This window comes from Gopherus flavomarginatus, chromosome 2 (assembly GCF_025201925.1).
Source record: "Gopherus flavomarginatus isolate rGopFla2 chromosome 2, rGopFla2.mat.asm, whole genome shotgun sequence".
Lineage (NCBI taxonomy): Eukaryota > Metazoa > Chordata > Testudines > Testudinidae > Gopherus > Gopherus flavomarginatus.
The window spans coordinates 166676136-166694781 of record NC_066618.1 but is presented as its reverse complement, the minus strand read 5'-3'; the positions used below and the strand labels follow the sequence as shown (position 1 = coordinate 166694781).

Sequence of the window (18646 nt, the reverse complement as noted above, 5' to 3'; positions counted from 1 at the left end):
CAGCCCCAGCCCCATGCCCTGCAATACAGCCCAGGAACACTGCAGCCTTTGTCCACGATACCATGAGGAGCCAGTTCATTTGTGCACTGAATTTTGGCCCAGGCAGTAGTTTTTGGGAATAGTTCTTCCCAGGAAAATCAGTTGCAAAATGCAGTTCTCCGAGACATTTAAAATGTTTAAGTGCCTCCCTGAGGCCTTGTGCAATGTACTTCCTTGAGCCAGAGTCTTTGTAGAAATGATCAGAAACCTTGCAAAGAAAATCTCCTGAGAAATCCCACCCTCTGCGCCCCAGAACATCAGCCTACAAATGGAGTAACTTTTGGCTTTTCTAAAAAGCAAAGGATTGTGCTGCTAACCCTTGGCAGTTAGAATGCACGAACCTCTCCACTCAGGCAAACAAACAGCACCTGCTGCCAGTCTAGCTGGACCAGCACTAGGGTCTCTGCCCCAGCAACAGCAGGGGACCAGGGTCACTAATGATGGATGGTCCCTGTAGTGGAAAGGCCTGGCAGCAGATCCCAGCGCTGACTGCATTCACGTGGCACTGGGGTCTGATGGTGGGCCGGAGTACAGAGAACATCACAGTAAGTAGCAGCTCCAGCTCTTGAGCTCCACAGAGTCACAACTTAGAAGGTTTCCCTCAGTCACAGCGCCCCACTGGCTGAAACAACCACCTAATGGAGCAGAGGTAACCAGCTGCAGCTCGAGGGAGGTGAATTACAAACCCAGCATCATCAGACTGAGCAATCAGCAAATGCCTGTGAGCTGAACACCAGGGCAATAAGTCCCTGTTGGGTGAGGGAGGGCAGAGACTAGATCAGGTCACCAAGCCAGCACTGCATGCCCAGTGGCTAGTCCCAATGTACTCCATGTCCCCGGCTACCCTCTCACCCAGATACACTGTACTGGGCTGTTCCTACCCTCCTACATATGGCCCTGGAGGTCTACAAGTCACCATGCTCTGACGTGATTCAATCACCTGCCCAGCAGATTGAATGGATGAGTGGGGAAGGTCCCACTGAATCCTTTTCACAGATAGCCTTTCATATGGTTTACAAAGCCACCACATTGCAACAAGAGGCAGATGTAGACATGGGATTTGACAACAGCACCAAGTCTCACAGGGGCATTAACCCTGATTTCCACTTAGAAATTCGATCTGGGAGTATGAAGGGCTAACAGGGCTGTCTAGCACCCAGGGTAATTCAGGGTCGCAGCATGTAGGAGAGCAGATGACTGGATTGAAATACAATGGTATCATAACTGCATCATGGGATCTTGGTTGATAGCAGCCATAGAGACATGAGAACCTGACTGGGCAATGAAGCCCTTGGTTCTCTGAAGCTCTCACTGGCTGTTTTTTAAACAATGAGGATCCGAGATTTTAACTTTCTAAAATTTTAACAGCAACCATACTGGGAAGAACTAAAACTATTAAAAACCATTAGTGCATGAGAAGTATACACATTCCAACCCCTTTCAGGGCCAGCATTTGAACAGAGGTAAATTCAGATAGGATTCCTGGCACCCAGAACTAACATGGCTGTTACTCTTGCAGTATATTCAACCTACCGTTTCCTGTCAGAGCAGTGGACTCTGACTATTTCTGCACACAGTTTATATGCAATACCATCCACACAACATGAGATTCCTTGTACAGCTCTGCCAAAGCCCTTCAATGCTGGCTGGTTGGAGCCCCTTCTATTTCAGTGTTAATTCCCCACACCCCACCCCAGCTCTGCCAATACACCTCAGCTGTCACCTGTTATTCTAGATTTGGGCTTATAATGCACAGGCTATCATGTCAGATTGTCCAGCTGTGCTTCTGTTACCTGGACAAATGCCCAGGAACAACTAAAGTGAGACATCCAAATCCACTTAATTTGTGACTCAATCAGTCCCAAGTATCCAGAAATCAACTTCTGTTATCTCTGCACCGTGCCACTGAGATATAAAATCCCTTTTCCCCATGCAACAAAATCTCAGCTGCAGACAGTATTGAGGAAGGGTTGAGGGATGAAACATCACATCAGCTACTGTGAAAGGGGGCAGAGTTGTGCCATCGCAAATGGCAAAGGGCCTGCCCACTGTAGGGCACCCATCAATCAGCTGACTATCAAGTGACTCCCGAGCCAACAAGAGACATATTTACCCAGGCAGAGTTTTCAGGAAGATGTTAGGGAGGGCACTTTGAAAAAGAAGAGCCTGCAAATGCCCTTTGCGCCCTTCCATTCGACTGAGCAGCTTCTGGCTGCATGCTGTGCTTTCCATTGTGCCATGGGAAAAAGCCTCAGCCCCTCGGGGTAACTCACAAAACCAGATCTATAGACATCTTTGCTGTATTGCCACATTCCCGCTTGCTCTTTATCTCTGCTCTAGGGTAGCGGGTGGGTGTGACCAACTATTGCAAAACAGCCTGATTATAACTGTGCATCACGAGGGCGTGAGCTGGGAAATCGAACTGACTCTGTCACATATCAGTGCAACTCTTGGCCCCTCAAAAATGTTCAATAAATCAACATTTCACTCAACTTAAAATGGCCCTTTGCAGCAGGTGCATAGCCCAGAGCATCTGCATTTAAACTATCCAGCCCAGGAACTGTGAACACCTGGCAAGCATTATTCAAAAGAATAACTTCCCCTCCCCAGCCCCAACCCCTTTTCTGCATCCAAAGCAGAATAAAATGAGAACAGAAGATTCATGGATCTCTTTACCTTGGGTTCTGGCCTTGGCCACAGCCAATCCCAGCAATGGGTCACAGATCTCCTTTACAGGTGACCGGATTGGGGTTTCTGCTTCAGGGGTCTCAAAATTGCCTTCCGAATCCGAGCTGCCAAGGAGGGGAAAAGAATGAAGAATTACCACTTTCAAGGCTAGCTCTGAAATGCTTCACATACATTCCCTAAATATCCAACCAGACTGGATTCCAGCTCCCAGGCCAATGAGCAAATCAACCGATCTGCAGATGACATCCCGTGGCTGGAGTGATTCATTCCCAACACACCAGGCTAACGAATGGAAAAGGTAGAGGAGGTGAAACCATGTTACAGTCAATTCCCCTTGAAACTTCCCTTCCAGCCTCCCTCCCCCAGATACCCATCTATCAGAGATTAATCACAAGGCACCAGTACACTCGGGTACCTTTCGCACAGATTGTTTTTATGTGAAAACACACATTAGCTCTCTCAGCATGGGTCAGTGACCCCTGGGACATGGCATCTCTGACTGGAGCCCCTTCCTCTAAAGCTCCAGCTGCTCTGGATGTTGGGAAATTCAGAAAACAAGCCTTTCCCTGCGTGTTTCTTGTCTGCTAGAACTTGCACTGAGATCAGAGAGCACCATGTCAGAGCAGCTGCTGGGGCCTGCCGGACTGCTCTGCCACAACTCCCTTTCCCTACGATTGCTGCATCTTCGTGGGACTAAGGCTGCCTAAAATCCACGAAGCTGAACATTTCTGAAAAGGAGCGCAGATCCCAGGGTGCTGGGAATTAATAATGCTAACGCTACACTGTCTAGGGAGCGGAAGGGAAGGACAGAATTAGCAAAGGCTGATGCAAATGATGAACATTCAATGTACTGAATAGCCAACAAGCTCTTAAGGGAGAACTGATAAGCAGGGTAGATGCAGTACATGGGACTTCACCGAGCCACAGCAGAGCATTTTGTCCCTGGAAGGATGCATCGTGCTATCAATGCCATTACACGTGCAAGTCAGTGGGGACAGGAGATTAATGGGACTGTAATAAGTTCAAAGGCTGAGTCCTAGCAAAGCAGGGATGCTGCATACTTGCCTGAAACTCAATGATTTGGTCTCTGCCTGCGAGTCGTCCTCCTCTATCTCTCGCTCTACCCCACCGTCCTCACCGTCTCCAGCACCCCCCCCTCGCACAGCAGACCACGTCCACTTGGCCCACTGGACTGGGGAGAGGATCTGCCAGGGGCTAAACGCCATGAGAGCAGCTTTCCCAGCTCCGGCTGCCAGGGGATTCTTTTCAAAATGGAGGGTAACGGTGACAAATGCCTGTAAATATTTCTAGCTGAGGCACGGATGTGGTTAAAAGTGAACCATCAGATCCCCGCTCTCGGCAGCTTCCTCTGGGGCAGGCTGCCTGCAGAGCTGCGGAGACTCTTCCAGATGCTGCACGCCCCTGTCGCCGAAACTTAAACAGCAGCACTGACTTGCACTTCCAAAGAATGGTAAGAGAAAGGAGCAATTTGTCCCAGATTTCCAAGGTGCTGCACAAACCCTTGTCAGCAGAACCTGCTCCACCACCTCAGCCCTCTTCGCTCCATCTGAGCCCCCTGACTGCTAGAATCAGCTGGCTGCCAGATAACAGACTGTATATTCTCCAAAGAGCCTCCCCCTCGGACTGTACTACTCTCGCTGGCAGGGAGGACGCCTGGCTCTGCGCCTCCCATCCTTGTCGCACGGGAAGCTTATTTCCCCTGCTGCTTGGAGACTGGCTGTGACCGATTTGAGGGGTGAAGTGAGCAGACTTCAGGCTTGTTAAGTTAAAAACACCAAGGGGAGAGGAGAATTCAAAGTAACTCCCCCCTACCCATGCCATAGCAACAAAGCATCCACTCTGGGAGTGAGTAATTGCTGCCTTTGATTCAGTCACTATTTATCTTCCCCCTCGCTCACTATAGAACAGATCTCCTTAGGACCCCAGCTCTTCCAGGTAAATTACAGCTGCACACAGAGACCCCCTCTTCCCAGTGCACTCCGAGGCTCCTCTCACAGTGGCTCTATTTATCTCGGTACCCAGGGGGTGAGACACAAAGATGCTGCACCCGATGGAGCTGCCTTGTATTATTTCAGGCTGTTGTTGAGATGAACTTTCATTCCTGCCCCCACCCCCTCGCTTTCCCTTCTGCTTTCGCTGGGATTTCTCTCGCCTTCTTGTCGAGTGAGCGTTTCTGTAGTGAGCTGGCTGACTGGTTAAACATCAGCTCCTCTGCATTTCTGACGGGTGTGGGGGAGCAGCTGGGCTTCCTGGTTCTCTTTTCACCATGCGGCATGTTTCCTGCTTAGGGGCTGCTGCTCAGAGCAGTTCACATGGGCACTGCTCGCGAGGGGACCGCTACTGTCCTGCAGAGATAGGGTAATGCCGACCACAAGCATGTGACTGCTTCTGAATGTCTTTCGCATGCTGCTCCTAGAGCCTGGCTGAACACCAAGGGACCAATTCCCCCTGGCCTCGCAGCACGTGTGGGGTGTAAAATGTGACCATTCCACTCTGATAGTATTTGACACCAATGTTGCAATGGTGTAGACTGAGTGCACAAAGGCAGAGGAGGATTGGTCCCAAGGAGCGGGATTCTCCTCTCACTTGCACCAGTCTAACTCCACTGAAGTACGCCTCATTTACACCAGCCTGGATCAGCGGACTCAGCCCTGGGCAGTATCTGTATCCTGCCACCATGCAGCAGGAGGGACTTGATGAGCCAAGAGAGCCCAGCCACTAACTGCCAACAGAGCAAACACGGTGCACTCGTGGGCAAGGGAGTTTTCTCCTCTACCCAGACCCACAGACGTTGTGGACAAACAGCACACCTGGCTTTTAGGAGGCCACTGTCCCAGACAGGAGTCCCCATGCCCCACCTTCTGCAGGACATGAGGTTTCTGATCCCAGAGGCAGCACAGACCTGGTACAGCCACTGTGGCTGCATGTCCTGCTCCAATGTGGGACCCCTCTGGTTTTTTGAGACCCAACTGGCATTTTAACCACCTCTGGGCAGCATAACAACTAGAGATCCTCAGTGGGCATAGGTCCTCAGCCCTGCGTCTCTCCGACATGCCAAAGAAAACATGGTTCTGCTGCACAGGAGTGTTAGAGTGGCCCACTTAAAATAGGAGAAGATGTCTTTGATATCTAAAGAGCAGAATTAATGTCCCCACCCTCTTGCCAGCCCCCAGACAGATACTGTCTCCCCCTCTGTGCATGCCTAGTCATTGGGAATGGTAGTAGAGACGAGGTCAGCCTGGCAGCCGACTCTGGGCTTGCAAGCTTACATGGGGTGCTGAACCTCAGCCATATGCCTGAGCACAGCCCCAGGCCTGCACTTGGTGGCCAAACAAAGAGAAAAGGGTATATTGGCCACGGGCTATTTCTTGGGTTCTGTGTTGTGCCCATGCGGAACGAACAGCCTCGTGGTCTTACTATCCAAACCACAAGCATGCACTGTACCACCTCTTCAGAAAGCAGACACTGTCCAAACTCCACCCAAAAGGTCCAGCATGTTGGTAGAGCAGGGATCTGGGCCGTGGTATCTGTACAGTAAGTGGGGCAAACCCCTGCCCTAGACACTTTCCCGGGAAATTCTGGCTCCATTAGCTTGGGTTGATATTTGAGGCTTTTAAAACCTCCCTGGAGGAGCGTTCCCAGGGCAAACCATTTATTTATTAAAGAAAGGTGTTTTTAAAGAGATTTCAGCCTTGCCTTGGGATGTGACCAAATTCCCTGAAAAATAAGCTCAGCCAGTAAACACTAGTCAGGTGATAACTCTCCATAAACAAATGCCTCTGGAGCAGTCCCTTGTGAATCTTTCCATAAAGTGGGATCAGGCTCTAAGAGTCATCAGCGCGTAGACAGACTGTCTTGAGTTCATTACTTCCCACACATCAGCGAGAGGTGGACCAGGTCCCCGACACCTCCCAGATTCACAAAATGCCAAGGTGGAATGGACAGGAATTTGGCAGCAGGTTTGTTACAAGCGCTGACATCATCAGCTTTGAGTCAATTGCTGCTAGGACAATCTCAGCCTTCCCAAGCAGAATGTTTGCAGATGAAGATCCAAGCTGCGGGGCGACATCTTTGCATTACCTTGGAGGAAAAAGTTTTGTGTTTCAGAGTTGACTCATCCATCTTCTTCCCCCGCCACTTCCAGAAACATTCCGGGCAAAGGGATGACAATTGGAACAAAAGCTTTGAAACTCAGCTCAGTGCAATGCACAGAAGTAATAGTGGCCTTGCACAATTCTACACAGTCTGCATGTGACAGGCCAGGATCACAGATAGCATGCATCTGTAAGGGGACTGTTGCCCCCTTACTAACATTCAGTGGGAGTATTTGGTTGCTAACTCCCAGCACTAAAAAGGGAGGAGTCGATGGGAAATCAGGAGTCTGAGACTGACAGTCTCCAGGATCAATGTGGAGAGGCCAATGCTCCAGATCAGCCTGATTGACAGGGCGAGCAGGCTAATCAAGGAGTCAGGAGGCCAGGGGGGTCCCATCCTCTGTGTGAGCTGGAATTGTCTGAGTCAGATGGAGTGGGGCCCAAGCTAAGCTGCTGGGAGCAGAGCTGCAGCCCAAAAAGCCAGAGCACAGCCCAGAGAGAGCAGACCTGCCCTGGGAGGAGAGCTGCAGCAACCAGAGCCAGAGGGGCCAGACAAGCAGCCCAGAAAGCGGGTGAGAGCTGAGAGTGAGTCACAGAAGCAGCCTGCAGAGCAGACCTGCCCTGGGAGCAGGGCTGGAGCCAGAGAGGCCAGAGAAGCAGCCCAGGGAGCTGAAGGCAGAGCAGCAGCAGCAGCAGCCGTGCTGAGGCAGTGTGTAGCTGGGGCTGGAGCAGTATGGAGCTGGGTGCAGTGAGCAGCAGGGGAGAGCGAGGGGGACCCTGGGCAGTGGACCCAGCACAGGGAGACGCCTCAGCCAAGATGCTCTGCAGGCCAGACTTGGAGGGGGATCATAACCCTGACAGAGCGGGGGTGACACTGGGGAGAAGGGTCCTGCCACCCAGAGCTTGAGAGTGTGTGGCCACCACCAGAGCAAGTGTCCAACCCGCAGTGTCCCTGCAGCACAGCCAGGGCCTGAGAAGGAAGCCTGGGACCTACAAGGAACAGACTGTGAACTGCCCTGACATTCCAGAGAGACTTATTGTAATGTTCTCTGCCACAAAACAGGGTGATGTGTTTTCCTTTAACCTTTTCCATTTTTCCTTATTCTTTTTTTAAATTAATTGTTAATTAAATAACTTGTATTTGCTTTAAATTGTATGATGTGATCAGTGGGTCAGGGAAGTGTGCAGTGCAAAGAGAGTACCCCTGAGTGGGGACACCCTAGTCCCTGTCCTAGGTGACCACAGCAGGGTTGGGGGTTGAGTCCCCCAGGAATCCTGGGCCCAGCCTTGTTGGGGTTACGAGGACTCTGCCAGACAGGAGAGTGGAAGGGGAGTCCTCAAGGGCAGGGAGACCTCTGGGTAGAGGAAGTGGGAGCGAGGACTCAGATCCTTCCACCAGCCCACTTCAGTGGGGTAGTGCAGAAGCCAGGAAAGTTCCGCACAATAGCGGAACCATTCCCCCACTTACACACCTATTCTGTAAATGAGCAGCTAATTGCAATAGTTAGGAATGCTTTCACATGAGCATAGGAATGCCAGATACCAGAGCATAGGTGTACCAGATCAGACCAGTGGTCTGTCTAGTCTAGTGACTGTCTAACACTGGCCAGCATCAGATGTTCAAAGGAAGGTGCTGGAATCCCCATTGTGCAGAACTGTCAAATAACGTCCCTGATGTGGTCCCATTGTGCTAGGCACTCTGTGAACATAAGTAAAATCCTGTCTCTCCCCTGAAGAGTTTAGCCTAAATATACAAGACAGGCAAAGGATGGGCGGCGGGGCACAGCTAAAGGAACTTGTTCAAGGTCATGCAGCAGGGCCAGAAATAGAACCTGGTCTTCTGACTCCCAGTCCATGCCCTGTCCACTGGGCCACACTGCCTCCCATGGGACACTTGAGCCCTACGAAATTCACCCTCCCAACACCCCTGTGATGTAGGACCGTGTAATTATCCTCTCTTCACTGAGAGGAAACTGACGCTCCAGCGGCACATGGGGTGATGTGTAGTGTACAGGCATTACCTGTGCTGCTACAGGCCACAGTAGGACATTACATGGCTAATAATTGCAGGGTAGAGTGGGAGGTGCTGCCTGGATGTGTAGAGAGCCGTGTAGGGTACGTACCCTGGGGGTTCAGGTGTGTAGGGCACTCGCCTCGCCTAAGCTGTGGCTCTAGGGTGACCAGATGTCCCAATTTTATAGGGACTGTCCCGATTTTGGGATGTTTTTCTTATATAGGCTCCTGTTACCCCCCAGCCCGTGTCGCAATTTTTCACACTTGCTGTCTGGTCACCCTGTATGGCTACCCATCTACACAGCTATTTATAACCTTGCTAGCTGAGTGTGCAGTGTCTGTACTCCGCATGCTGCCTGAGTGTAGACATACCAGAGGAGTTAAGTGACTTGTTCATACCACAGGAAATCAGTGGCAGAGTCAAGAATAGAACCTAAGCATCCTGACTCCCAGCACTAGGCTTTAATAACAATACCATCCTCCCTGCTGGCTGGTTGTAATCGGCATAGAAATCAGTTGTTTTTCCCTGCAGTTTGTGCACTTCTGGGCTGCACAGTATAAGCTGGTTTTGGGGGAAGATCTTTACAGAAGCTGATTTTGAGAGATGTGATGATGTTGCATTAATAGTCCAGTAATGCTGCACACTATAATCTGAACACTGCCTCCCCTGAATCACTGTTTACCCAAGGACCTAGCTAGTGTGACTGCATTGCTGCATTTAAAAATAGAACATGGCAATTCAGATTTTGCCAGTGGCTCTGCTGAGAAAGATGACAATGCGAACAATGAAGAAGTAAAGATGGCCGGGTTGTCGGCAGTAGGAACACAAGTCCATCTCTGCTGCAAAGAGGAAGTATCTGGCTCAGCAAATTTCTATAAACCTCCACTTGTTGGACGGGGATCAGAGACACGTGAGCCAATCAGGAGGAGGAAATTAACAGCATCCTTCAATTGTGAAGGCTGCACAATCAGTACTGCCAAGAAAGGAGCCTCCCGTCATCCACAGGCAGGGATGGGGGTGGTGAAACCAAACTGTAATGCTTCAGAGGCACTGTAAGAGACGTCAGGCAGGTGGACAAACTATGTACATGCAGTGCCCGAGGGTGTGAAGATACCAGGGATGGTTTAAGAGCAGAGTCAGCATCCACTTGCCATTTATTTATGATAGACAATTAAGAAAAACACCCAAACCATCCCAGCCTGTCAGTAATGCTGGCACACACAGAGCAACACCCAAGTGAAAGAGCACACAGCTAGGAGGAAACCGGATTTTGACATGCACCTTCAGCATCACTAACAGCCAAATGCTTCCTCAGCAGGTGTGACCCCCAGAGCAAAGAGAAGAGCGAATCTGCCAGTTTAAAAGCTACTGAGCCCATGACGAGATCCAGTGGGGCACAGGCAGTCTGCAGCCTGTGCCCGGTCTGCCCATTGAGCAGCATCAGTGATTGTATTCACTGTAATGCAGTATGTTCCTGGATAAGGGCCTCAGTGCGCTAGGTGCTGTACAAACACATGGCAGCATTAGAAAGAGGGTAGTGCCATATAGCCTTGGATTACGCAGCCCAAGTCTGCACCCGGGCTCACTCAGTGCCTCCATCTGGAGCTCCCCACTTCATAGACACACTCCTGCATCACACCATCCAAGGTCCCACGGTGCCCTGCCCTCCAGCGTTTGTCCCCCACTATTTTCTGAAGGGAACATCTTCAGGACTGAGGGCAGAGGTCAGCACTGTCCTCAGACTGTGCCTGAGCCTTCTGTTCTTATGTGAGATTGAGCCATGAAGTTTCCTGTCAGCTTTGTGATGTACCAAAGCCCCTGGCAATGCAGGGCAGAAGATTCTGGTCACAGTCACTCTGATTCAGCAGTTCCTGGGCCCTGCTGGTTCCCGCAAACAAATGACTCTCCTGGCTAGCTTTAGTATTACTTTTAAATGAAAGACTGAAAACCAGAGGCTGTTTCCACACAGCAGCAAAGCTCTGCAGAGGTTTAATATCCATCTATTTAAAGCTCAACTCCCTGTCTCTCTCTGTTCAGAGCCTCCTCACTTGGCGCTTTGCTTCGTCAACTACTGTTAGAAAAACTCTCATGTGTTCCTTCCACATTACGAACACTGAGAGCTCCATTGCCCCCCAAGGTGCCCTGTGCAATCCAGTCACTGAAAATGTAATTACAACGTCGCTGCTACTACATCAGTGTCTGCAAGGCTATCGTTTGGTGTCCGCTTTAATGGAGGCAGAAAAGCATAAATATTTCACGGACCGACCTGTTCGGTTTTAAAGGTCAGTCTGAACTGAACGTCAATGCATGCAGCTTGCACACTGTTATTGTGTACTTTAACCAGACTTGGCTGGCTCTGCCCTATCCCTTCCTGAGACCTTTCTTTAAAGTGCTCACCACCAGTCAACACCAGTCTCCAAAGGGGCAGCCTTGCAAACTCCCATCAGCACAGGGTGAGCTCCACAAGCAGCATTCACGAATTGCAAATGAATCCCTACATCTGGAGCATGTTCGGAGATGTCTGTGCAGATCAGTGGCTCCAGAGGGAGGGTTATTTTAGAGTCTGTCCTGCATTTTGTGCTCCTGCCTGGTTTCCAAGTGCTTTTGAGATGCTACTTCTGGATGGACGGCAGTACTTGCGGGAGGACGCCCCTCTCGGTCCTCTTCCCAGCCTCAGCTTGCTCCCCTCATTCTACAGTGGGTTATGTTTAAAAACCCAACACAACATCACTGCTCCAACTAAATAAGCAAAATGCATTTTTCCCTTTTGTATTTTGCAAGTGAGAAAGGTGACAGCCCGAATGCCTTGGAGAACAAATTTGTCTTGACACAGGTGCCCCATCAACAAAGCAGCTTCATTCACATGGCTCCACCCTAAGCTAGAAGGATCCTGTCTCTGCGGGCAAGAGGGAAATGGTCTCCATGGCCCATTCAGCCATCAGCCCCTCTGCTAAGTCTACCAACAGTGAGACTACTTAGTTCCAGTTCTTCATGCACAGATTTGCAGGCCAAAAGAGACCATGATGATGGCGCCATCAGATCTCTCCAATGGTGACTGGGTGATGGAGCAGGAGTGCATCCACTGACAGGCTGCTGAACAGCATTCAGACTGTGATGAATTTGGATTGGGACCAGTAATTTGGAGGTGAAAAGGCTCAATGTCTCCTCACTAGCCAGCCAGTCTCCCCTCAAACATCACTAGTGACCTTATTAACCTGCTCAGGGACACAAGTCTATCTTTCCCATCTCAACACACCTGCAATCCTTTTGCTTACAGGATCATCCAGCCTCTTGCTACTCCAGCAAATTTTGTGTCCCTGTTGATCACTGGTTTTGCAGCGTTTGTGCAGACTCCATTCTAGCTGCTTTGAGGAAGGAAGGGGAGAGTGTACAATGCAGGGCATGAATCCCTTGTTCCGTGACAGCAGCTGCACATACCAAAAGGCTCAGAAATCATCTCTAAATTTGTCCCTTGCTCTGGCTTTTCTAACAGGAAAAGTTTCTCTGTTTTCATAAAATCATAGAAATGTAGGGCTCGAAGGGACCTGCAGAGGCCATCCCAGTGCTGAGGCAGGACCAAGTAAACCTAGATCATCCCTGACAGGTGTCTGTCTAATCTGTTCTTAAAAACGTCCAAGGACGGGGATTCCACAACCTCCCTCGGTAACCTGTTCCACTGCTTAATTATCCTTAGAGTTAGAAAGATTTTCCTAATATCCAACCTAAATTTCCTTTGCTGCAAACTATAACAATTATTTCTTGTCCTACCCTCAGTGAACATGGAGAACAATTGCTCACCATCCTCTTGATAACTTTTTTACACATCTAAAGACTTTCATCTCCCCTCCTCCAAAAAAAAACAAAAAACAAAAAAAAACCCCACCTCTCTCTTCTCTAGACTAAACATGTTCAGTTCTTTCAACCTTGCTTCATGGGACACATTTTCTAAACCTCTTATTTTTGCTGCCGTTCTCTGGACTCTCCAATTTGGCCACCTCTTTTCTTTTAAACTGAGGTGAGCTAAAAAAAGGTCTTTTATACAGAGCACCACCTAGTGGCTGAACAGTACAGTACAGTTTAACATTCCACTACACAGTGATAGCAGAGAAGCCAAGGAACGGAGCATGGAGAACGGGTCTTTTCTCTCCCGGGGAGGTGGCTGCTCAAAGACTCATTGACCCTAAGATCACAAGGGACCTTTCATGATCATCTAGTCTGACCTCGTGCACATCACAGGCCGCACAACCTTGTCCACCCACTCCTGTAGCAGGCCCATAACCTCTGACTGGGTAACTGAATACCTCAAATCATTATTTAAAAGATGTCAAGTTACAGAGAATCCCCCATTTACACTAGTTTAAACCTACAGGTGCCTCGTGCTCCATGCTGCAGAGGAAGGTGAAAAACTCCCAGGGTCTCTGCCAATCTGACCTGGAGGAAAATTCCTTCCCGACTCCAAATAGGACCCTCAGTTGGATCCTCAGTTAAGGCTCCTGGACTGCTGGGGGAGCAAATCCATCGCTTAATTTTACAAACACGAAATAAAGCCTGTTGCAAATAGGGGCCAAAGCCCCAGCTACTGGTAAGGAGCACACAGCACAGACAACGGGTTCTGGGGGGCTGCATACAAAGGTGAAATAACACTCACACATGCACTGCTCCCACCCCAGACAGGTCCTCTGGCAGGTGTTAAAATAGTCTCATGGTTATGCAGGATGCCAATCGCCAAAAATGACATAAAGAACAGCTATACTGGGTCAGACTGATGGTCCATCTAGCCCAGTGTCCTGTCTTCCGATAGTGGCAGGTGCCAGATGCTTCAGAGGGAATGAACAGAACAGGACAATTATCGGGTGATCCATCCCCTGTTGTGCAGTCCCAGCTTCTCACAGTCAGAGGTTTAGGGACACCCAGAGCATGGGGTTGTGTTCCTAACCTTATTGGCTTATTTCCATTGATGGACCTATCCTCCAGGAACATATCTAATTATTTTTTAACCCAATTATACTTTTGGCCTTCACAACATCCCCTGGCAATGAATCCACAGGTTGATGTGTGTTGGGTGAAATAGTACTTCCTTGTTTTTGTTTTAAACCTGCTGCCTGTTAATTTCCTTGGGTGACCCCTGGTTCCTGTGTTAAGTGAAGGGGTAAATAACACTTCCTTCTTCTCTTTCTCCAAACCATCTATGATTTTATGGACCTCCATCATATCCCCCTTAATCATCTCTTTTCTAAGTTGAACAGTCCCAGTCTTTTTCATCTCTCCTCATACAGAAGCTGTTCCATTCCCTAATCATCTTTGTTACCCTTCTCTGTACTTTTTCCAATTCTAATACATTTTTTCTGAGATGAGTTGGCCAGAACTGCAGGCAGTATTCCAGGGGAGGGCGTACCATGGGTTGATATAGTGGCATGATATTTTCTGGCATCTGAGGAAAGCTATGCTCGCATTCCTTTCTTCAGGGATAGTGATGGCGTAAGAGCCTCTCCAGAGACTCAACACAGCCAGGGGAACCCCCTTCCTTACACTGGGGTGATCCTCCCAGACACACCAGCTCAATGGCCAGTTCCCTCAAGCAGCGCCACACTCAAGAATCAGGCTCCAGAGCTTTGCAATCCTCAGATCCTTCCGCAGCTGGCAGTCTATGAACACACTGTGCAGGACAGTAAAATAATTATCATCATGATATCATTTCTTCAGCGGCCCCTGCTCCCTAGCCCGGGGCAGGTATCTCACCGTCCAATGTGTAATGCGCACACTGCTTTGCCACATTTCCAGCCTATGGGCCTAGTCCTGCAAACCTGCATGGCCAAGGGTAGTCCTCATTGAAGCAGAGACTCTGTGCTCAGTGGGGCTGCGTGAATGAATAAGGCTACTCATGGAGTAAGGGTCAGGCCACAGGACATTATTTCCTTCAGCAACTGCTGCATTTTCCTGATTGCTGCAGTTTTCTTCCTCCAGGAAGGCAGCTGGAAATTCAAGTCTAAAAGCTGACACAGCATGACCAGTGTTTGTCATAGTTTAACCCGAGATGCCCTGGGTTGGAGAAAGGACCGTGTCTGGAATATGAGTTTTGGTCCCGGTGTGCCAGCTCTAGGAAGGTATAGGTCTTGTTTTGATCTTTCTCAGGAGATGCACTGTAAGTCGTCAGCAGATTAGTTCCTGATGCACACATGGCCAGTGGTCCATGGCCATCATTTGTACTTGTCATCAGATTTTCCTTTTTCTCCTTCAGCTGTTCAGCTGACTAAGAAAGATTTCATTTTAACAGTTCTGCTCCTTTGCAGCCTTCAGTTAATTGGTTCCATTGTACTGAATTTTCTCCGGCTGTGATTAATGCCAAACTGGCAATTGCAGAAACTCTACTTTATATAATACATTTCACTACCAATAAACAACGGCATACAAAGGCTAAACAACCCAGAGCCCATGGTTTGGGTCAGTGAACTTCAGGAACTTCTCCTGCACAAGAAGTTACATGATCAAAGTTAACTCTTAGGAGTCCAGTTCAGAAAATTACCAGTTTAGGCAACTGAAAAGGCTCTGCTCTGCCCTGGAAAATGTGCCCAAACAGAGCAGGGAGACTGGGGTGGGTACATCTCCACAGCACGCAGCAGCGAGTCCCAGAACCTGGCTTGTGGGGCTTGCACGATAGCACTAAACCCAGCTGTGTAGATGTGGCGGCTTGGGCTCTGAAGCTCACCCGTCACTAGGCTTCAGAGTCCAAACATCCCCACAGTTATGTTTCCTGCTGCAGCATGAGCCGCGAGACGTGCTGCCGTGGGCCGCAGTTCACTGTGTAGGAGTAACCGGGATGTGCACAGAGCTGGGGAGAACTCCAGAACATCACAGGGGCAGTTCACTTCGGGTGAAACTCGTTCCTGTATAGAAGGGCAACATGGCACTTAAACCCTATGCTGAGGGCCTAAGTGGGATTTCAGTGGTCCAAAGACCTTATCTTGGTACTCTGCACCAGCATTAGCTCCAGCTCCACCCCACGATAGCCTGGCTCTCTGGGAAGATGTTTTGCCTCAGTAACAGCAGCACACTCCAGAGACCGAGCCTTGCTAATGAAATCCCTGTTACTGAGCTCAGATGTTTCCTCCTCTATGTGCAGCCAGGCTCCGCACTGAGGCTGCCCACACAGACAATGGCTTTATCCTCAGTCAATGGCCCTGTGACAGGCTGGATGACAGAAACCTCCCTGGGAGCTGCCAACCAATGTGCCAGAACTACCTCTGCTCCTGTTTTCCCTGCCAGCTCAGGACTCCAGCACCCTGTCTTGCTGAGCCAGACACTCCTGTCTGCTCCAACAAAGACCCAGCGTCTGAATTACATGCCCCAAAGCTGCAGGTTTACCTGAAAACAGCTCACAGAAGGGTTCCTGTCTTTAACACTCAGATGCCCAACTCCCAATGGGGTCTAAGCCCAAATAAATCCGTTTTGCTCTCTATAACACTGATAGAGAGATATGCACAGTTTGCTCCCCCAGGTATTAATACAGACTCTGAGTTAATAAATAAGTAAAAAGTGATTTTATTAAATACAGAAAGTAGGATTTAAGTGGTTCCAAGTAGTAACAGACAGAACAAAGTAAGTCACCAAGCAAAATAAAATAAAACATGCAAATCTATGTCTAATCAAACTGAATACAGATAATCTCATCCTTAGAGATGCTTCAGTAAGTTTTTTCCTCAGACTGGATACCTTCCAGGCCTGGATACAATTCTTCCCCATGGTACAGCTCTTGTTCCAGCTCAGGTGGTAGCTAGGGGATTCTTCATGATGGCTCTCCTCCTCCTTTGTTCTGTTCCCCCCTTTATATATCTTTTGCATTAGACAGGAATCCTTTGTCCCTCTCTGGGCTTGTCTACATCACAAAGTTGCAGCGCTGGTGAGGGGGTTACAGCGCTGCAACTTAGGAGGTGTACACATCTGCAGGGCATCACCAGCGCTGCAACTCCCTGTTTGCAGCGCTGGCCGTACTCCCGTTTTGTCTCGGGTGTAGAGGATCCAGCGCTGGTAATCAAGTGTAGACACTTACCAGCATTTTTCTTGACCTCCGTGGAATAAGCAGGTATCCCAGCATACCTGAGGAAGCCTCTCTGGTAATCAAGCAGGTCTCCTTCCCCGCGGTTTGCTCCGGTGTTCTCCGAATCCCCCCTCAAGCGGGTCTCCTTCCCCGCGGTTTGCAGGGGGGCTCGGGGAACGCGAGAGCAAACCGCGGGGAAGGAGACCTGCTTGCACGGGGGTTCGGGGAACGCGAGAGCAAACCACGGGGAAGGAGACCTGCTTGCACGGAGGGGGTTCGGGGAACGCGAGAGCAAACCGCGGGGAAGGAGATCTGCTTGCAGGGGGGTTCGGGGAACACTGGAGCAAACCGGGGAAGGAGACATGCTTCCCCGCGGTTTGCTCTCACGTTCCCCGACCCCCCCTTGAAGCCGCCCAACAGCGCTGCAGTGTGGCCACATCTAACACCACTTGCAGCGCTGGTTGCTGTAAGTGTGGCCACTCTGCAGCGCTGGCCCTATACAGCTGTACTAATACAGCTGTAACAACCAGCGCTGCAAAATTGTAGATGTAGACATACCCTCTGGCTCCCACTCCCTCCTTCTCAATGGAAAGACACCAGGTTAAAGATGGATTCCAGTTGCCTACTTGCCAGCACACGCATATACAGGAAGACTTACAGGTAAAACAGAGCCATCTGCAGACAATGGTCCTAGTTAATGGGAGTCATCAAGATTCCAAACCACCATTAATGGCCCACATTTTGCATAATTACAATAGGCCCTCAGAGTTATATTTCATATTTCTAGTTTCAGATACAAGAGTGGTACATTTATACAAATAGGATGATCACACTCAGTAGATTCTAAGCTTTGTAATGATATTTTACAAGAGACCTTTTGCATGAAGCATATCTCAGTTACATTATATTCACTTATTAATTTTTTATAAAACCATATAGACTGCACAATGTCACAGCCCCATTTCCACAATGTGCCCAGTCTCCGATCTGAGGGCAATGCCAGCGTGTAAGTATATTTCCTACAGCCTCTCCGTGCCAAGGATGGACAGACACAGTTCACGTGGCAGCCCTGGCCCCACGCTCACTGCTCTTCAGCCAGGGGCTGTTCACCCATGCCAGGTTTCCCTGGATTCGCTCTGCACTTTTCACAGAAGTTCAGCTCTAGTGAGGACAAAACAAGAACATCAGCGACTCACAAAATGCTGCTGGCAGCATTGCAGGGCCCTTTGCTGGTGGTCTGGGTGCAGAGGCCCAGGCTGGAGGGAATTCCTCTTACACTAGAGCCAGCCCCTCCAGATCAGGGCAGATACAGTGGGGTGCCAACCTCTTCCCTCACTTGCCCATCAGGAGCGCAGCGCATTCAAGGGCAAGTGGTTGAGCTTAGAGATTGCTTTCACCACAGCACCCTCAGTCAGGAACTGGAAGGGGCTTCTCCAGTGCACCAAACTGGCCCAATAACCTTGTGGGGAGGTCAGGTACGGTCAGGAGCGGCACCAGGATTTTTGGGACCCTAGGCTGGAGTCCTTCTGCGCTCCCGGTCGTTGGCGGCAATTCTGCGGCGGAGGGGTCCTTCCACGCTCCCAGTCTTCGGGGCACTTTGGCGGCGGGTCCCAGAGTGAGTGAAGGACCCGCCGCAGAATTGCCGCCGAAGACCCGGAGTGTGGAAGAATCCCCCGCCACCGAGGGTGGCAAAATGCCACCCCCTCAAATCCTAGCGTCCTAGGCGATCGCCTAGGTCGCCTAAATGGAAGTGCT

General features: G+C 49.9%; 1 protein-coding gene across 7 annotated transcripts in view; it reads right to left on the bottom strand.

Moving 5' to 3' along the window:
* TACC1 (transforming acidic coiled-coil containing protein 1) overlaps positions 1–18646 on the bottom strand; it is a 99126-nt gene that overhangs the window by 44156 nt on the left and 36324 nt on the right. For 2 of the 7 annotated variants that reach the window (XR_007772541.1, XM_050939937.1), the window contains exons 1-2: positions 3793–4872; positions 2716–2831 (exon numbers count right to left, since the gene is read on the bottom strand). Coding sequence is in view for 5 of the 7 variants with exons in the window: in XM_050939937.1 (XP_050795894.1) it covers positions 2716–2831; positions 3793–3953 (277 nt within the window). In the remaining 2 variants the exon portion in view is untranslated. Of the gene's footprint in view, positions 1–2715; positions 2832–3792; positions 4873–18646 lie in introns of those variants that run through there. The other 5 variants (XM_050939938.1, XM_050939941.1, XM_050939942.1 and 2 more) reach the window with 3 other exon arrangements.